The sequence below is a fragment of the Anoplopoma fimbria genome, chromosome 17, assembly GCF_027596085.1.
Source record: "Anoplopoma fimbria isolate UVic2021 breed Golden Eagle Sablefish chromosome 17, Afim_UVic_2022, whole genome shotgun sequence".
NCBI classification, from domain to species: domain Eukaryota; kingdom Metazoa; phylum Chordata; class Actinopteri; order Perciformes; family Anoplopomatidae; genus Anoplopoma; species Anoplopoma fimbria.
This window is the reverse complement of record NC_072465.1, coordinates 9,975,019-9,996,113: the sequence shown is the minus strand read 5'-3', so window position 1 is coordinate 9,996,113 and position 21,095 is coordinate 9,975,019. Positions and strand designations below refer to the sequence as shown.

Below are 21,095 nucleotides of genomic sequence, written 5' to 3'. Positions count from 1 at the left end.
GCAGATGAGCATTGAGTTCAGAAGTTGTGATTTAAAACTGCATACAACAAACGAGCTCATGCATTAGACACAAGGGATAAAGCAAGGTGTAAATTGTGCAACAAACAAAAAAAGCCCAGTATGAGTTTTTACCCCTGAGTAAAAATACACGCAGTTAAAATACCTCAGTTGGAAAAAAAAATACAGAATACTTCTGCTCCACGGCATGTTAGTCTCTTGGGCATCTTACATCTTAACAAGGTCTAACCCAGGCGAACGACAGAAGTTTACACACCTGGTGGCAATTACACCCATGGAGAACGGCAGTGGAGACCGTTACAGTGGGGCTGTGTGTGTATGTTACCGACTCCTGGTTGGGAACCCCTTGGGGTTTTTTGGAAGTTTTTTGGGGGGCAGTGCTAAATTCAAACGTGCTCCGTTTTTAACACACGCCTCGTTTCAGCCGCGCCACTCCGCTGTCGAGCTTCTGCCGAGAGGATGAACACGAACACACACGTACACACGTACACACACACACACACACACACACATACACACACACAAGGGACGACGCTAGAAGAAACAAAGTAACCGTGTGGAGTTTGAGGAAATATGGTGTTTCTCGGTGGGAATGATGGACGCAGTAGACTCCATTGATCCGTACAGCCGACCGGCGCGCAGGACACAATGGGTGGTGAGCACTCTGGCTTACCATTACGGGCTGGACAGGGGAGTGGAGAACGAGATTATAGTTCTGGCTACCGGCTTGGACCAGTACCTACAGGAGATTTTCCACCATATGGACTATCAAGGCGGAGGCAAAATCCCCGTCGAGGATTTCAACATCTTGTGTGACGTCCTGGGACTGAACAAAGACTCGGAGGACAGCGAGTGCGCCGGCGTTCTGGACGACTTGCCCGGCGAGCTCACCTTCAGGCACTTCCACGCTAAACTGTGCGGGTACTTCAGCACCAAGGCGGGCCGCCAGTACGAGAACGGCCGGCTGCTGGTCGGGAAGGACAGCGAGCATATAGAGACTCAGATCCGCCTGCGGAGCCCCCTGAGGCGGCGGGAGAAGCTGCTGTCCGTGTGCGGAGCGAGCGGCGACTCCTGCCCCGCCGCAGCCTCCGGCGTCGCCGCCTCAGGGGGACGGCACGCCTCCGGCTGCAGGCTCGGGTCATGTACCAAGGAGTGCTACGAAGAGATAGTGGCGCTGGAGGAGGCGGAGGACCGGATAGCGAAGCTGGAGGACGAGAACACGAGTTTGCGCGAGCTGATCGAGGACATGCGCGCCGCCCTTCAGAGCAGCGACGCCCGCTGTTTGGCTCTGCAGGTGAGCAGCACGAGAGTTTGAATTCCGTTAAACAGAAGAGGGCTGAACTCACAAAACCCCGCTTAAGTTTTGAATATGATGCTGCCTGTGTTTCAAGAATGTAATATCATTAAAGCCATTAGGGAATAGCAATTCTTGCATCAGGAAACTTCTTACCAGCCTTGTCTGAATTATTGCATAAACAACCAAGACAAGGCAACCACTGCCACCAACATTCAACAGTTATTTTAATACCAGCTTAGAACGGATCTATAAAGCACTAGTTATTTCATTAAAACCATTATTAATGCCATTTGTTACAAATTACTGTAACACTTTGTACATTTTAGGTGGTGCCCATGTTTCTTCCCAAAGGTAGTCTTCTGTGATTTTAAATGTCCATAAGTCATCAATAAAGTGTTTTTATGATGTGATGACGGTGTTTTAAATGTTAATAAGTTGTTCATAAATTCATTTTGACCCATGAAGGTAAATGGTCAGACAGTCGGCTGGTTGAACTTAAAGAGAGAAAGCCACTGTCATCCTAGAGGAATTGGCAAACACCAGCTTTAGGGATTTAACGCAACCTGGCAACCCATGGCTTATAACTGATCAGCATTTAGTGAATAAATCATGTATTAAGAAACCCATAACCCCGTTAAAGTGTAACAGCCACACTTTAATGCACTCTTATGTTGTATGTTCTATCTTGAAATGTTTACATATTTTTTTTAATGATGCCTTTATATTATTGTACTGTGTTCATTGTTATGCACCAACCGCCAAGTCAAATTCCTTGTATGTGCAAACATACTTGCCAATGAACCGTTTCTGATTCTGATTAGTGTCTCTCTAACATTTATGACTGTAGACTCGATGGCTTATTGGGAAGTGAGGCACATGATCATAATCCTTTCATTAATGATTTAATTAAGGGCGTGATTATGATTTTCCAAAGCGCAACCATCCAAATACTGCTCTTAATAATGGCTCATAACTGATCTATAAGGCGTCAATTCATGATTTGTTTACCATTATTAGAGCACTCAATAAAGCAAGTCTTATTAGTAAGTGGTACCAAAACATATGACCTTTTATTGATTATTTATTAACATTTATAACTGTAGAATTGATGGTCTCTTAGAAAGTAAGAAATCCAACAACTGCTGACTTAATCGCTTAGAAATAAAAGTTTATTATTGACTTGACTAGTAAAGACATACAAGCAACAATATATATGTTTTTCACAAATGTTCTAAACCATGCCTTATAAGTGATTTTTTTGTAAAGCCACTAGTTACAACGTTTACATGTATGTGACTAAGCAGGTGCAATTTGATTTTAGAAAATGTCTTGATCTGGTCCCCTATTGTCACCCGTTGCACTACTTTTCTTAGGTAGGACTATGGAAAAGCCACTCCAAGCATAAACCAGAGGATGTTTGCCTCGACACCCACCAGACCCAAGCGTCCCAGAAGAGTTTGAGAGACCTCAAAAGCCTGCAGAGCATCATCCACGAGATAGAGCTGCTGCGGACCTCCAGAGACCTGCAGATAGAGGAGGCCATGCTGTGTAACGAGAGACTGGAGCAGGAGCTGTGGACCTCTAAAGAGACCGTGGCCGCACTGGAGGACTGCAACAGAGCCCTGAAGAGGGAGCAGGTGGGCATGAGGAGGAAGGTGGAGGAGGCCAGGCAGGCGCTGCTCAGTGGCCTGGGTAAGGTGAAGGAACTGGAGACCAAGGCCAGCCATGTGCCGACGCTGCAGAGGCACGTCCTCCAGCTGGAATCAGAGCTCCTCTACTACAGGTGAGAACTCTGGGAACACTGTAGCACATGTAGTATGTTTTTAATTTTTTCACTACTTCCATCGCTTTTATTGTGTACACTATCGACACAACGAATTTCTATGAGGACAGACTTCCCAAAAGGCTATTTCTATTTGTGCAATTACTTTCGTTGGGACCAGGCAGCAACCTCCGGTTCTGTCGAGTGAAGCCGATGCAGTAGTGCCTTAAACTTAGATTCTCTCTACTAACCAGCAACTCCTCTGGTTGTAAAAAGAAGTATGATTGCATAGAAGTCCTGAGAAAATGACCCTACTTCTCACTTGATTTATTCCCTCAGTAAACATTGTAAACATGAGTTTATGGTCTCAATCTCTCTTTCAATTCTTCTTCAATACAGCATTCAGTAAATTATAGTCCATTTAGAGACAAATAGACTATTAAGCAGAGTATGCTCTAGGGCGGGTTTAATAAAACGAAGTTAATAAAACCTAAGTAATTATTATGACATGTTATTTAATCATTCATTTTAGTTTATTGGATATCAACAAAAAAATTGAGACATTTTATTTCAAATTGCCCTTTTGCAATAGTCTGTTTTATTTTATTATGGTATTTTCACCAATACGCATTTCATTTACAGCAGCGGTTAGCTAGTTGATTCAGAATCACTTTAACATTGTTGCTTCTCTAGCTAACAGGAGCTAACTGGCAAATTCCGGTAGCAATTGTTTTGCTAGCTATCTTGACCAGCAGGGGAAACGGGATTGGCTGAAAGGTGAGGGGGCGGTGACAACACCACAGCCATGAGAGGTGACATTACGAAATAAAAAGTGACATAATGAAAATTGATACCAGAAATGAATGTCACTAACAGGTGCTAACCGGCTAATTCTGGTAGCAGTTGTTGAGCTTGCTATCTGAGGTAGCAGGTGACATGTGATTAGCTGAAAGGTGAGGGGGCCGTGGCAAAAACCATGGTCATGAAAGGTGACATGAAATAAAACACTAACAGGAGCTAATTGGCTAATCTGGTAGCATTTGTAGAGTTTGCTAGTTTAAGAGGTGAGGGCGCGGTGACAACAACTCTTGTCATGAAAAGTGACATTATGAAATTATTATTGAGTGACAAAATAAATACAGTTAAATAAAAATATCCTATAAAACTAAGAAGGATGAAAGACAAGAACATTTTCTAAGAAATAGTTTTAATAATTGCTATTAATCTGTTATTTCACAAATAATTTTTCAAGTTCTATATTTTTTATTTCTTAGAAATTATTCATGTGATTACTGATTACGGTATGTCTTGGTGATTTTTGTCTGGGAACTATCCAAAATAAAATTAACAGATGGTATGCGGTTAAATGAACAGGAAACTTGAATTAATTTCCTCAGAATTCCTAAAAGTCTGACCACTGGGCCACAGGAAAGTGAGATCATCGTTTTCCACTGAAATTTTGATATTGATTCTCTTTAGAACTATTTAAAGAGGTGTATTAAAAATGTTCATGTGATTTTTACATTGGCGAAGTGTAAATGCATCAAAGAAATGTTCCCCCAAGGTCACAGAGAGAGGGCATAGACTAGACGGGGAACTTCTTTTACCTCTTCATTAGGTCCAATCAGCTGTCAAACCCAGAGCAAAACAAGTGTCTGGCTGTTCATCATGTCATGAGAAGGAAGAGCTTGTTTTGGCCTTTGTGGCCAGAATGAGCCACAATGAATTATAATCCCTCCTAGAGTAAAATGTTTACTTCTGGCCTCACGCCTGGAAAGCTCCGCCATACTACTTATGAAGGTTTGATGTGGTTTACTTTCCCAATTTTCAGACTTGTTGCGTCTAAGTCTATTTAACAGGCATCGTGTGTGGCGGGTCGTTCCCGCCTGAGCTCCGCTACTGTTGGGAACTATTCATTTTGGTGGAAGTAAGGGTGTAATTGGACTTTTTAAAGTACAAAGCCATGGGGTTTAATGTTTATCTCTGTGTCTGTTGTCTCTGCTCTAACCATATAATCACTGTCTGCAGGTCTGGCTGTCTTAGGTAGCAGATGTCTCTAAATAGTTGTCACATCTACTGTTATTATGGCCTCTGAGACACAGTCACATACAACCAGACCCATATGAGCGAAGTCCTTTCTACTACCTGCCTTTATGTGATTCTAAATAACAAATTTCTCAACCACAATACCGTTCCTATATCCCTAAACTCCGCTAATCCATGCAGACTGCGTTCCAAAGTCTTTTCACTGCCCTTCCATTGATACCCTAATGGCAAATAATTCAACACCACAAAAGCCCCGACTTGTCAAGAGAGAGCTCCATTGACTGAGAACCTCAACGGACTGACCATTCTCATCAATCTCTCTGCTTCCTTCTTTCACTCCGCTCCCGAAGGAACAATACCACACAGGCACCCCCGTCCTATATGGATCTTAGCAACCAAGCTCCATGAATATTCCCCCGCTGAAAGCTTCAATGCTTGCTCAGTTACGTCTCATCTAAGGACTGGGCTGGAGAGGAAGGTGTCAGTTTCACTCCTTCACGTATTGTTTAAAACTTTTGTGACTCCAAGGAGGCTTTTAAATCAGGGACCTGGGCTCGGATCCGAGTATTGACCCAAAAGTCTAGTTTGTTGGATTAGTAAAAAAATCTGTATATCGTACGGGGCAATGTTGGTCGATCCGTCCCTGGGTCCACTTGGAAAAAGTCAGTCTTGATTAGGTTCATGGTGTGGGAAAACCGAGTAGCAGTTGGCGAGTAGAGTTGCAAAGGCATTTTTCAACGATGCCAGCCTACTCCAAAAATCTGCTTGCGCCAATTTCAACCTTTAAACTGCACAACCACTGGGGATAAAGTAAGAAGACGAGAGGGCCATTCTTGAAATTGCCTCCAAAATATAAACTATAGTAGGCATATTGCGAAGATCCACTCCAATGTATTGACTTGGGATCCTGCAATTGGCCATCTTTACACTGTAGCGACCACATAAACAAATATGGTAATTTTGCAAGTGTACTCAGTTATGGAGTTGTCAGATGTGTCAGATCATATGTGGTGGATTTAGACAGGGTTCTTGCAGCTCCTTAAAGAGACTTGGAACAATATCGATGAAATTAAGGTCTAATTAGTTCACTGTAAATTTGCCCTAGTTTTAAAAGTGGCATAATAGGGCCTGTTTAAATAGCGTTTATTGGTTTGATTTACTGAGTATGAGACAACAAGAGACGCCGCCATTAATAAACGTTTTACATAACGTTAACGTTAGATACCTACAGATATTGGTGTCTGGCTGCCTGTTCATTCTCATCAGTCGACGTTGCTGCCGAGATGGGGATCTGCAAGTTTAATGAGGAATGGATTTGGAGGTGGTTGGCAACAGCCAAACGAAGCAAGGTGTAATTTTTTACACCTTGCTTGCGCCGCACATAGCAATGAAAAGCCGTCGAATCCAACATGAAATATGAAAAGCAGGAGGGGTATGCACTAGCAGCGGGCTAACATCTGAATTGTTTGCATGTAGCACACTCAAAACTTCATCTGACTTCCTCCCAACTTCTCAACAGGCGGAATTGAGCAATTATGTGTCACTGCCAGAAATCCAAAGGTCTGAGGTGATGTTAGTTCTTTAAACACTGAGCAGGCACTGTTAAATCAAGTCGCATGATGACAGCATCGTTGTCACCATGTTCCCCGACATGTAATATCCACTCATAACATTTGTGTAGTTTTTCCAAATAGTCCTTTTTCAACTGTTTGGCTTGGGACAGGATGTTTTGAGGACTTGTATTATTATGCTAATTAGCATGCATTCAACTGTTGGAAATGAGTGATCTCAGCACTGGACAAAGGAAAGGAAAAGTTTTGCTCTAAAGTAGGTGTCAAAAAAAAAAAATTCTATCAAAGAAATTTAACGTTAGATAATTATATTTATCGTGTTTTTAAAAAAGCTTTGAAATTAACTTTAAAAATGGTGCACAAACCCCTGTTAGAGATGCAGTAGTGTGTCAGGGGTCTGTTGAAATGATTGAGAGTAACTTTATCCCTGCGGCTTATTTCTAAACTGCTGTGACAAGTAATGGGATTAACTTGGATGCTGCTGGATCTCAGAGATACACAGTTACAGGGCTGGGGGTGGGTGAGAGCTGGAGCTGCTTCTGTCCTGTGGATTCCACTTAGTGGTAATAAAGATGAGGATGGACAATGCTTATTCATCCTTATCATTAAGGGAGCACCTAGTATGAGCACCAACACACTAGGATAGCCACCCATTTTACTTGGCATCAGTGCACCACTGAAAAAAAAAATATTCTGAATGTTCAAAGCAACCTTTGCGTTGGACTTCTTCGTCAGTTTGGTAAATACCTATCGACTGAAACAACTTACCGACTGACACCCTTGCATCGCAAATGACACACATACGTTTCTCATGCACATTGATAAAAAAATAAACTCTTTCCTCATGGAAATGGTTATATGGCCAAAATCTTCGATCACTATTCGCCACTTCATATCATTTTATATCGCGATAACAAAATGTATCACGGTATAGCATATTTTCTGGTAGTTCAATAATTAAAAAACTTATATGAAATGACCACATGGTAAAGCCTATTTTTGTATAATTACGTGTGAATTTAAAACTTGACAAATGAAAAGTACAGACTATTTTGTCATTTTATGAAGAACCACAGTGCAAATAATCAGAAATTTGAGTTAGTATGTTCCTGTTATTATCAAGTTAGAAGATGTAATTGTGTCTCAAGATATCTCGAGATATGGTTTAATCATGAAACAATTTTATATATTATCATAATGAATTATCGTGGAGCCCCGATAGGAACTATATTTTTGCCTTTTATTGGCGTAGTTATTTTCTGTGGTCATTGTCAAATCTGGTGTGAGCATGCTAGTCTGCTAACATCGCCGGATGTTCCGCCATTACTACATCGCAACTTTTTTAATGGAATGAAGAAGAAGCTAGCCAGGCTCTGTAGCCTCCTAAGCTCGCTATTTGACACTTTATATCTTGTTTGTTCAATCAGAGCAAGTAAATGAAGTGTAGAAACGACAAGTAGTGGTTATACGTGTACATTTATAGGGTCGGGAAAGCAGATTTAGTTGCTTTTGTACAGAGCCAGGCAATGCTATTCCCCCATGTTTCCAGTCTTTGTTCTATGTTAAGCTACGTTAGCTAACAAGCTCCTCGCTTTAGCTTCATATTCACTGTAAGAGTGTTCTTATAAAATGTGATTTGATTTCCTTTTAAAGGTTTATTCAGCTAGAAAAAAAAACCTTTTCAACTTTCCCACATCCAACATCCCAGCAGAAATCGGTTGAATTTCAGAACAGAAATGTGGTCATCGGTATGAAACTTAAGATACGTGGGTGTTGTTGCATAACACGCCTGTGATTTCTTTGGATTGTACACCAGAACGGAAGAGGGGGCTGAGACTCCGATGGGAGCCGCTCCTCTGACAGGAGTCGATCAGCACATCGAAGTCTTTGCAAAGTGGGATTAATATAAAAGTGTCACTTTTTCGTTCTGTATTTTACTCCAGAAGGAAAATAGAGTCTAAATCACAGTCACTGTGGCCTGGAGAGTTCTACGGGCCAGAGGGATGAGACAATAGGGAGCACAGCGGTTAGGAACAAAAAGAAACGAGGGGGAGGAAAGCCTACCATCTGGAGGAAGGAGCAAACACTCGACTGTTTGTTCATGAAATGACGGACGTGTTTTTGCGAGGCCCCGCAAGAGAGGAACTGCTTCATGTAGCTTTCCATCTTCTTTTTTTTTGTGCTCCAAAGAATCTAGAGTGGGGATGCAAACTCATTAAAATGAACTTTGGTCTTCCAGAACGTCTTCAGTTTTATTATCGTCTCGACTCCAGGTGTCTCTATTTATAGTCCAGGGATTTCTAGAGAGCAAAGCACATGTCTCCTAAGTTTGCAAGTTTAGAACTCTACTTTTTGTGTTTTTTTATCAGCACGCCTGCAGACTTCTTCTCTGTATGCTTCTAACCCCTAGCCCTCTAAAGGCAGGCCCCGGGGGAGGCATAATCTCCCCAGCCTTTTCATGCTCCCTGCATGGCGCCCGAGAGCGGAGGGGAGAGGGAGGGTCTTGCGGACCGTTTATCTGCCCATCGCAAGAGCTGGGGCATTGTGTGGAGGCAGGTGCCGCCGCGGCATTCCTTCCCTTTTTTAAATAAAGTGGAGTAGGGCACACTGGAGGGATGTCTGGGACCCGCGGCATTCTGCTTCTGCTGCCTGGCTGTTGTTCTTGAACAGCGTTCAAAAAACCCACGCTGCCAAGAAGTGGGCTCATTTTCAATTTGAGCCGCTGCCCCGCTCGCCCTCCCTCTGGTTTGGAGGTATGCTGACATCAGCAGAAATACATCACACACAAAATATCTTATGAAACTCATGCCACCCACGCTCGTTGGACTTCTCTCCCTCTACTTTTAAAACCCCTTTCGTTTCTTTGACTATGGGGGGGGGTATTTGCACTGGTCGCAGGGGAAAGCTTAACCACCCTCTGTAAATGTTACAGCCATTGGTTTTTTGGGATTAAGTCCTCAGCTAGTGCTAAATAATCACCACATCCCTGAAGCAGTTTCATTTGTATCCCGGAAACCACCTTCATTGTACGTGCGGGACCCAAGGGGTTTGATAAATATCTGTCAGCTCGAGCAAACCCGACCCTCGGGAACCCCGACTAACATAGTACTTCAAGTTCAAGATCAGGTACAGCGTGAACCTTGTTTGTAACCTCTGCGGGGAGAGAGAAGACTGGCATTGACCGATGACACCTGAATGAGGAAACTGCTCGCCTGGGGGGTGGAGGGGAGGAGGGGGGGGGGGGGGGGTGTTGATGGAAAGTTCACTTCAGCGGCGCACTGTGATAAACACAGGGAGGACTCTGGGTGTCCCGGCTCTAACAACAAACAGCTGGACCAACCAACCCCCCACGGCCAGAAGAACAGCTTTAGACTTTTGCTAATAGGGCAGAATACAGGATTCTATTAATTAGAAATGCCATGACAAAGCACAATAGAGCTCTTCGTGTAGAACTTTACCTCCGTGTGAGTGCCTTGTGGGATGTGGTAAAGATTGGGCCACATATATTTACTATACCGCTAGTGCATTTTCTCTGCCAAGGCCACTACGATACTAATCTAACAATGATAACAACATTTCTTTGGTTGTGAAGAATAATGTAACGTAAAGTCACAGAAAGTTTCTGGAATTATAATTATATTATATTATAATATATAATTATTCCATTCAGAATGTGTTATTCTGCCAGTTTTAACATAATTCAAAGTGTAATTTTAATGGCTAGAGATAAGCCAAGAGGTACAGGACTCTGATCAAATAGAGGGGAAGGACGTACAGACAGTTCAGGAAGGGTTAAATCTGTCTGCTCCACTTCTTCCTGGAAAAACCCAGAAGTATGAATACTGCTAAATTCTCCCTCGAGTCACCATCTGATTTATGACATCAGAAACTGTTATGTTTTTTTCCGTGTCATTTCTATTCTCAATGAGAAAAGGCAAGCAGCACAAAATGCTAAATGTTCTTAAAGTCATAATGCCTAAAGCAGCAATCTTTATTTTTTTTGGTACTTGGTGATAGAAGAACTTGAAATTGAACTGACAGACACAGACGTCAGATATCCACCTTATCCACCACCACTAACCAACACTAACACCGGCCAAAAACGGTACAAAAATGCTGACTCATTACTAGGTTTTTAGACTCACTCGCTTTTTGGCTTTGTGTTTGTCGCCACTAACTGCTGCTTAAAATGTGATTCATGAGAGCGCTGTAACTGATTCATATTGTAAAAGTGCTGTAAAACCAAAATAAGGAGCTAAAAGAGGCTGAAACGACCAAAATTAGCATTCATTTTTATGTTTCTGTCCACCTTGCAAATTTATGTGCTATTTTCACCCTCCTTCTGCCTATGTTTTGGTATTTGCAAACCCTTGGGGGAAATATCCATGGATGTTTAAAGACAACTGGATACAGCGTTGAAGGCAGGGCCCTGGTCATTACCACAAAAGTTGCCGATTGGCACGTGAAGCATAAAAAGATTGACTGGCGAGTTTAAAATGACCCTGATCTTCCAGTGAATTTCCTTATCCATGGACCAATGAAACAAGCTCAATAGTGTTTCCTTTAACCCCACCTCCTAGCCCTTGGTCTCAGGCTCATTCACCTGAATGGAGGAAAGAAAATAGCTCTTGATTTGACTATTAGGGCGGGTGCAATGGTATCACGTGAGGGACCCCAAGGTTGTTATTCAATGATTGGTCCTCATTGCCAAATTTGATTCAACGCCCTTCGCCCTTTTTGCGGGTTTGGAAATATCTTGCAGCTAAATCCTACACTAGCTAGTGTCTTACTTTGTCTGTCTGCAATTGCAGGTAGTGTACAGTCGGAGCCTTTTTCACTGCAAACAGCTGTCCGCTGCTGCTGGAAACACGGTTAATGAGAGCAGTGGGACTGAACCAAACAATAAAGTTTGATGCCAAAAACAATCAGCAGAAAGAAGCTAAAACACTCCGTAGAGCTGAGGCTACCTGCAAATCAGGCGCTAATCCTGGGGCGTAGTTTGGTGACTGTGAGTGACTCCTTTCACATTTTATTGTTAACCTGTGAATTAGTGCAGCTAATGTGTAAATTGTAACTTCACCACCAGTGTGACGAATGCATACACTTCGAAACAATGGACACAGATAAGTCATGACGTTGGCTAGATGAATCCCAACAGCTCAACTCTGTCAACTTGCAAGATTTTTCTACATTTTGTAAGAAATATCAATATTAACACCATTATTGATGTGTTTCATCACAGTACAGTCACATCATTTAGTTTACAACACTTTAAGTTGTTTTCTTGCACAAAATGTGAGGAATTTCCTCACAAATTGTAGAAAATGTTAAGCATTTCAATTGGAGTCTATCCCAAAAAATTATACCATGAAGATATATTTCAGCCCAGTATCATGGAAGTTTGTAAAATAGAGACGAAATTGAATTGATTGGTTCCTGTCCAGGGTCATGTCGCCCAGAACGAAAATAAAGCCAATGGAGAGTCAGTTAGTAGCGTTATTCGTGGTGGAGACAAAAATCAAATGCATCCACGTGACTAAGCAACAGTCGGAGCAAGTAACGTACTTAATAATATCCAATGAACACTACTATGAGCTGGTGGGAGGAGAGATGAATGGGTCTAACAACCAAGCCTCAACCAAGAGACCTGTGTTCGACACCTTGTTGTTGCCTAAACTTAACCGTTCGTGGATTTCCTTCCTAAACCTAAGCCCAACCATGATGTTTTCCTTAATTTAACAAAGTGGTTTTGTTGCCCAAACCTAAGTCGTCACAAAAGAAAGTCATTCAAAATGACTCCAAAAAAATTAATTTGTATCCCTGAACACGAAACCAATAGATTTTATTTTGTGACTATTTCACGAATTAGCGTGAGACTGCATTTTATATTCTGGTATATAATTCAACATGAGTTCAACTATGTCAATTGATCATCACTTATATTTACACTCATAGCACACTTTGAAGTATGCACTGAATTTCCTCTCTCTCTCTCTCTCTCTCTCGCTCTCAGCAAAATAATTAAATTAATAGATATTTTCATTTTGGCAGGTCATACCCATCCGTGCTGTTTTTTTGCATTTGGTACATCTTTTCAGGTGTCTGCGTTCATCCAGTTGGAATTCCCATGCTCAGTACGATCACCAAATACCCCATCATCACTGTCAAACGGTCTAAATCTCAAGCACAGTCAAAAACAAAACCAGAGCTCGATTTCATGTGACAGTAGGGAGGTCATTATTTTCTCTAGCTTAAAAACGGAGGGTGTGGTTTTTTTTGTTTAATATCTCTCAATACACAAAAAGATTTATTTTACCTCTATGCATATCAAAGGCCTTGCTACAGTATCACTGGACATCGGCTGCAGCCTCCAACCAACCGCCGTCAATTAAAGTGCAATTAGTCACACCGAAGCCTGCGTTTGAGAAAGGCCCTCCACAACTTCATTCCAGAGTCCGATCTCCGTGGCAACCAGCACAGTTTTGTGCCTGTGTTCTCGTCCGTGCACCAGCTCAATGTCGTTCCGGCTGCAGCTGCCCGGCCCTCGTGAACTAACCCCCCTCCTTTTTCTTCCACCATGGCCCCCGCTAACTTAAACACGGCTCTTCTGATTGATTGCCTGAAATCATGCTGCGATTATTGACCTTCAGTGAAGTCACTCGTTTTGACCCCACTTTTTTGAAAAGGAACCCAAAAGTAGTGCACAGACGCAGAGTGTAATGTTGTCTTATGGCATATAGTCTGCCTCGTGCCAACAGGATATAAGCATGAGTGCTCTGTGACTCATGGCTGTTGAAAACTTTTTTTGCGATTTTCTCTCTTTTTTTTTTCCTCCTGCAAGACATCATCATCTGGAAACACTTATTCTGTGATTTACGAAGGCCCCCTATCGGATTTCCCCCCCAACACAAAAGAGCAGACGGCAGGCGAAACCCAGAAAACTCAAACCATCAGAGAAGGATTGACTGCAATCTCCGTCTTTCTTTTTTCCAAGTGACAAATGTTTGAATGTGCCTCTGACATAAGGGAAAACATGACATACAGAATAAAAGCATTTTCATCTGCAGATTAAAAGATCTTAGAAAACTGTTCATGCGCACATCTTGCAAGCGAACTCCTGCATAGCAACAGCGCCGTTCTACCGCTGACCCACTTTTACTGTAAAAATGCATTAAAGATGCGATGTCTGGCTTCAATTACCCCACCCAGATTTGGCGCACAACATCACAGGCCTCTATAAAATTATCATGGCGGTTGTAGATGTGGCTTAATACACACCGCCTTGTGTTACTTGATATGTTCTCTTTGATGCCGGCAATTGGTTTGGACCGAACTTTTCTCGTCCGTGAAAATTCGAAGAGCAGTTTCAGCCCCTCGGTCAGTGACGGTTTATTTGCAGCGACGTGCGCAGCCGTGCATTTGCAGAAAACACGCATATTAAACTCACAGTGCTCTTTTTCAGGTCGGAGGTGTCAAAACTACAACTCCCAAGCAGCACCGGGGCAGAGCAGCAGCTGGGCGCTGGCAGCAGGCCGGGCCAGAGATGTTGCTCGGACTCCCAACATGACCGATGTTCTCCGACGGGGCGCGCTGTGACGACGCCTGATAAAAGTAAGAGAAGTTTCCCATGAAAGTACAGAACGCAGTCCCAACATCTCCCTATTTGGGAGTTACCAGTCTCTCTATTCAAAGTGCTTTATATACTTACATATAGTCTCTAGTTGGGCTGCTATTAATAAAATAATCCATCAATTGAATAGGTTTATTATTTGTTCTATAGAATGTCAGAAAATAGTGAAAATGTAACAATTTCTCAGAGCCCAATGTGACATTTTATTGTTTGTTTTGCTCGACCAACACTCCAAACCCCATAGATGTTAAGTTAAGAAAAAAAAAGCAGAACATCCTTACAATGGAGCAGCTGGAGCCATAGAACTTGATGGTGTTTTTGCCCTAAAATGATTAATCGGTCATCAAAATAGCCGCCGATTCATTTTTGATCGTTCCACCAACCGATTAATTGATTCAGCTCTAGTCTTTTTCCCCAAGACATCTGACTACAGCCATCAATGATAATGACAATACTGATTACATTAACCATGATGGCGTTTTGCGGCGTCTAGTGGAAGAGCAGCTGTTTCGTTCAGTGGAGGGCCAGGCGGCATCTGATGAGGAAGACGATAAGTGGACGGAGGATCAGCAGCGGCAGGTGGACGAGGTGAAGAGGATCTTGACAAGGCTGTCCTGCTGCGGGGAAAGGTGCCGCTTCCTTAGTATCATTACTACATCTTAAAGCACCGCACACAGCTTACAGCCAGCTAGTTGCGTGAATATGAAAATGCAAAGATCCAATTTTCATGTGCACATCCTCCATTAATAATACTATAATAATAAACTTAAATTGTAAGCACATTTCATAGAACATGCGGCACAAAGTGGACTTTCCATGACCATATTGAAAGGAAAATGGAAAAGATGTTTTACCTTTCATTTTCAAAGTTGTACTGTCCAGTGGACAATATTCAAACGTTGATTCAAATTTGAAAATGATAATGCTACACACAACGTAACCTGTTTTTCCAAAAATAATAAAGTTAAATGAACAATAATCAAACGCATAAGCAAAAACAGCACTCCCAGTCTATTCCATTTTCATGTCACCATGCTCTTTTGGTGTCAAAATGAAAATACAATCCGTCAATCCTCTCATCAAGGCGGGTCTTCAGTTAACTGGGTTAACTCAAATAACACATACATATGTGGAAAATTCCCCTTTCATTTTCAAGTTTACAATATAATTTTGATAAAGTCCCCTTTGGGCTTCCATACTGCAATTGGTTTCGATGCTTGTTACAAAACACACTTGGACAATATCTGAAACATGTACTAGTGATTATTTCAAAACAAAGCAGCAGACTGGCAACCATGCTAGCTTGTATACCTGTGCTAAAAATGTTCTGTGTTGTCGATCAGGTGCGACGACAAGGCGTTCAAGAAGCTGATGTCCAACTATGGGAGCCTGAAGAGCGAGGAGAGCTGCAGCGCTGTGGTGGAGCTCCTGGAGAGGGTGACCAGGCTGCATAAACAGCTGGAGCTGAAGGAGAGCCAGGCAGAGATGGACACGGACCAGGTACAGACCACCACTGACCTACGTCACACCCGGGTGGGCTACTTGCACAGCCTCTGGCCCCGGGTCCGCTTCATCCTTTTACATGAAACTGTTCTTTCTGGACAATGTTCTGCCTCGCTTTGCGTCCTGCGTCATTTCGTGGCCGCATGTGTGGTGTTAAACTAGATTAGAGAGGACTGGTGAAGGTTGTTATGAAAGTAGAGGGCTTCAAAGGCCAAACCACAGCCAGTGTCACGATCCTGGAGCTTCCACCCAACCCAACCACCGGCACCAGAGCCTTCAGTGTGTGTGTGTGCGTGCATGCGTGGGTGGGTGTGTGTGTGTTTGCAGCTGTTTCTCACTGGAGCTGACCGCAGAACCCCCCTCTTCCCTTGTCCCGCGTGACACTTCAGAATATCATAAATTAAAGCTCTGTTACAGTCGAGTAGTATTTTCACAACACAGGAAGACGGGCAGAAGGGGAGCCGTGACGTAATGTATTCCCAAAAAGTCTCAGCGCTCAGAGAGTAAAAGTTAAAGCTAAACAAAGTCAGGACTGTGAGGCTTTGTTTATGCGCAGGATGTGTGGGGTGAGACCTTTGTCCTTCAATACGCCATGACGTAAAGGTGCACCGCAGGGATTTCCAACCTTTTGGCAGTCAAACCTACAGTACATTGTGGGCTAAAAGACTCACTCTAACCCTCAACATTTGACAAACATTTACATTGGGTATATTTATATTGTATTAAGATGTTAAGCAGGCCCACAGGGAAATAATGTAACATTTACTAGGTTGACATATCCAGCTGCTCTAGTAAGATTGTCACATTAAATACAGCCTAAGAAAAAATATATATATATATAAATATATTTATTCTTACAGGACATGACACAATGTTGATTTTTGGTAACAATAAGAAAAATATTAAGTGATGTCAGTCCATCAATCCTTTAAATAGTGTTTTTCTGTCTAGGATTGTATTTGTTATATTTCCATATGAATAAATGTGGATGAATAATAAAACACGTTACTTGATGAAAGGATCAGCATTAGTTGTCGAAATGGCCGTTTGGAGGGGGCCGACTAATAGAGAACAACTGAACGCTGGGTTACTCCAAGGAAGTGAAAAAGATTTTGGTTGTAACCAGGCGGCAACCTTCTGTTCTGCTCATTGAAGTCCATGCGGAAGTGTCTTAAAACCTGCGTTATCTCTACTGACCAGCAGGGGGCGACTCCTCTGGTTGCAAAAACAAGTCAGATTGTATAGAAGTCTATGAGAAAATTATTCTACTTCTCTCTTAATTTATTCTCTCAGTAAACATTGTATACATTAGTTTATGGTCTAAAACTCTAGTTTCTTCAATACAGCATGATGTTCATTTAGTAAATTTTGGTCCATTTGGAGTCAAATAGACCATAAAGCAGAGTATGTTTTAAGGCGTGATTGACAGGTCGCTGCCGTTACCAGAGAAGTAAATTTCGTCTCTACATCACTCCTCAACATTTAAAATAAAGTAACTTCTATTGCAGAAAGGCAAGATGGCAACTGCCACAATCCAAAATGGCGACAGCCAAATGTCCGAAATCCAGGCATCAAACTGCAGTCCACAAACCAATGGGTGACGTCACGATGACTAAACTCACTTGTTATATACAGTCGATGGCTGTAACGTTAGAACATCCAGCACCTAGAAGCAAAAGTGAACTGCAGTCAATGCGCTGGGGCCAGTGAAGGCCCCCTGCAGATGACAAAGATGAACCAAGAGGAGACCCAACCCCATGCCAGGCAGAAGGAGGTTACTGTCCTTTAGTGTGACCAGTGTGTGTGTGTGTGTGTGTGTGTGTGTGTGTGTGTGTGTGTGTGTGTGTGTGTGTGTGTGTGTGTGTGTGTGGTGTCTTCCAGATGAAGGACTCTCTGCTGCAGGAGCTGCAGCAGAAGGCAGAGGAGACTGAGCTGCTTCAGATGGAGCTGCAGATGCTGGAGACGGAGAGGGTGCGTCTGTCGCTGGTGGAGGAGAAACTCGGGGACATCCTGCAGCTCCTCCAGCAGCTCAGAGACCTGGTCAGTGACATCTAAAACTACACTGTAGTGTCTGAAGCGGTCAATTCTGACACCAGTACGTTTTTGGTTCAAAGCTACGAACGACCAAGGCTTTGTGTTAACATGTTTTTACCATTATACTACCCTAACATATTGCTTTGATTTTTTAGCAAAGTGAAACATCCTGTAAGCAGCAGTTAGACCATAAAGTGACCAAAAACTGAAACTCAAAGTAATGGAAATAATTTTGTTGGGTAGAAATCCACCCACGCTGCACTGGAATTATTTTTCTGGTCAGACATCAGAAAGAACAGCAAATGAAAGTATTCATCAGCATTGTTCAACTACAAACCTCCAAATGGATGTTAACTTTCTGATCATCTGAATTAAAAGTCCACTTTGACCTGTTGAATCAGCCAACAGATGTCTTACCTGTCATAGTAATAGCATGGATTCTGTTGTGTCCTAACCCCGCTGGGATTGATTATAGATCTGAGAGAAAATTAATTTCAGTCGCTGAACATGTGTGTAAGAGCCTCCGTGGTTACCAGACGCAGATTGCCTGTTAAAGCGCCCTGTTAATCGCCCTCTCTCTCTTTTCAGAACGTCTCGCGGCGGTCCCTCGGGAAAATCTTGCTCAGCACTTTGGGGTCCTGCAGCGACCCGCAACACGGTTAGTAGAGCTCCCCCAATAAAAGCACGCCCAATAAAAATCAATACGAGTACTGTGAAACTTGATAATGAGAATGTACAGTCGCTCGAGGCATTGAATTAAATTAAATTTCTAACACGATTCCCTCAGCAGTCACATCTGTTCTGTGTTTTTTTGCATAGGCAAAGCCCACATTCTGGAGGTGCTCAACGCTCTCTATCATGAACTGGCGGCCTGTGAGATCCTGTCCACTGGTGGACTTTTGGAGCGAACTCAGAGTCAGCGGTCTCTGAACGCCCTCTTCATCTCCTGCTAATCAAGACCGCCTCCTGCTGGGCCAGCAACGCTCCAACAGCCTCTCTAGAGAACACTGAAAGAGTAACAGAGGCCAAAAAACAAGCTGATTAATGTGTATAGTGTATTATATTGTAGCTTATATACTCCTCAGACCCACATCTATAGAGGGATATTAGTCTAGAATTAGTATTTCAAAGGGGTTTATTACATATGCCAGGATATTCCATCAAAGTTTCTAAATTGTATTATTACTTCATAAAAAATATTTTGCATAACTTGCTATCACACAATATATGTCCCTTGAGTTTGAGTTCATGGAGAAATCTAAATTCACCAGGAAGAAAACATGAATGTTTTTTCTCCTATTTAGAACATGAGGGCGGTGTTGCACTTCATTCTCTTGTGGCCAAAATGAGTATTACAACAACAAACACTAATACAAAAACATTTATTTTACCTGGCAAAACTTTTTTCGACAGTTTTCACAGATGAAAAAATAATGTTACTTAAATCCTGGCAAAGCTTTTTTTTTGCTGTTCTTAAGTAAGAAACCCAGGTGAGAAGACAGTTTAGATCGGACTGATAAAATGGAATCACCAGAATCTGTTTTTTATACTTGCCTCAAAGGGCTTCTGTACTATCATGATCCTATATGGATTTTTTCCCCTGTTCTGAATGTAAAAATGTTGAAATAAGCTAAACCTTGAAGGGAAATAAAGTAGTCTGTGAAATGTGTCGACCTCCACTGGTCAACAACATCCCAAATGACAAGGCGGTGTCATTACAAAGGCCTCTGCATAGTTTACTAGAGAAAAGCAGCCTACATTTGACCAAATATGAAGGACACTGTTGGTGCGTACTCTGCGACCCTCGGGATGCCTTAGTGATGTGTGATGGTGCATTCAGGCTGTTCATTCATCTGCATCAGCAATGTTGGGGAAACGTCAGCTATTTTGTATCTACCAGGTAATTGCATTCAGGTACTCATCTATCGATGTAAACAGGACCAATGAAAAACCCCTACAACATGTAAATACTATATTTTTGACAAAACATATAACTAAAGGTCCATGTACTCATTCTTTGTCAAAAGTTTTCAACCATATCACATGGTCTTCATTGATAGGCACAGGAGTTTTATCTATATGTTATGGATGCAGTATGTTTGACATTAACCTGCTACACTTTTTGTCCCTGATTTGTGTTGAGGTTGAATTTTAACCCCTATACTGTAAACTTAGTTACAAAAAAAGGCAAACTTCCCAGTGCTGAAGTTGTAACTTTTTTAGCATAGGAGGGGACGAGGGTTTTGGTCTCTTACAGCCTATGCTTTCAGAACCTCTGAATGGCCTGTATTCATTTGCTAAAATTTGACAAATAATTGAACTAATGTTGGATGCAAAAACCACTCACTTGTGTTATTCAATCATGCCATTAAAGCCTTTGACATACGCAGTCTGGATTGCTGTGATTTTCTTTTTGTATTTTTATGTCTGTGAAAAGGAAATATATCTCTCCTACTGCTGCCAACTCAAACAAATTGATCCACATGCTTGTATCAGGCACTTAAATGTTAGATCATTTTCCCATAAGTTTTTTTTTATCATATAATTCTAACCCAACTCCTGACCTTCTAAAATAAAGTTGTAAAAATAAAGTGCTCAGCCACTTGGCCACTCACATTTGCTGTCTATACCACGATGTCTGAATATCATCCTACCTCCTGACCATGGATATCCGCAGGAGTGATGTTCTGTCCCATTACTCCTTCTACTGGCCTAAATAAGAAAACAGCTGGTTGCATTAGGTACTTCTATTTGCACCAAATCTACTTGACTCTATGGCCTATTTGAAAATGAGGACGTTATTTACTTTTGGGCAATAATTTATGACAATGCATTTATTTAAAAAATGTATTTTGCGTGAAAAATAGAGAAGGCGTAACTAGTATGACTTTCAGATAAATGCCCACTGAAATATAGGCCTAGTTTAGAAGTATAAAGTAGCATTATAATAAGATAATGGGCTGTATGATAGTGCTCGACTAAAGTAGACTTAGTAACTCAAAACTGTTAACATAAGCAGGCCTACAATGCTTGAGTAGGTTACTTTACATTCCACCACTAGATAACTTAGCCCTTTAACACTCATGCTGTTAGTTGAGGTTGCGTCGCTAGGCAACCCCCTGAAATCCCGCGAGACGTCATTAAGAAGGAAGCGTACATAATGAAATAGCAGGCAAACAACAGTCTTCTAGGTCAATTATGGTCTAATGTGGAGGACAAGATAAAGAAACGGAG

At 42.1% G+C, this 21,095-nt stretch overlaps 1 protein-coding gene across 1 annotated transcript; it reads left to right on the top strand.

Annotated features, from left to right (window-relative positions):
- The first annotated feature begins 477 nt into the window (after nt 1-477).
- Nucleotides 478-20,218, top strand: efcc1 (EF-hand and coiled-coil domain containing 1). Its single transcript, XM_054617406.1, has 8 exons — nt 478-1,312; nt 2,689-3,098; nt 14,157-14,305; nt 14,818-14,953; nt 15,668-15,824; nt 17,709-17,867; nt 18,450-18,519; nt 18,681-20,218. Exons 1-8 carry the CDS (start codon nt 611-613, stop codon nt 18,812-18,814), a joined length of 1,917 nt encoding a protein of 638 aa, XP_054473381.1. The 5' UTR covers nt 478-610; the 3' UTR covers nt 18,815-20,218.
- The last annotated feature ends 877 nt before the right edge of the window (nt 20,219-21,095 follow it).

Excerpts from the sequence above, each read along its gene's own strand:
- efcc1 (XM_054617406.1), top strand. The coding sequence starts at position 611 with ATGATGGACGCAGTAGACTCCATTGATCCGTACAGCCGACCGGCGCGC. Across the intron at positions 3,099-14,156 it reads TCAGAGCTCCTCTACTACAG|GTCGGAGGTGTCAAAACTAC; the intron begins GTGAGAACTCTG and ends GCTCTTTTTCAG. Across the intron at positions 17,868-18,449 it reads TCCAGCAGCTCAGAGACCTG|AACGTCTCGCGGCGGTCCCT; the intron begins GTCAGTGACATC and ends CTCTCTTTTCAG.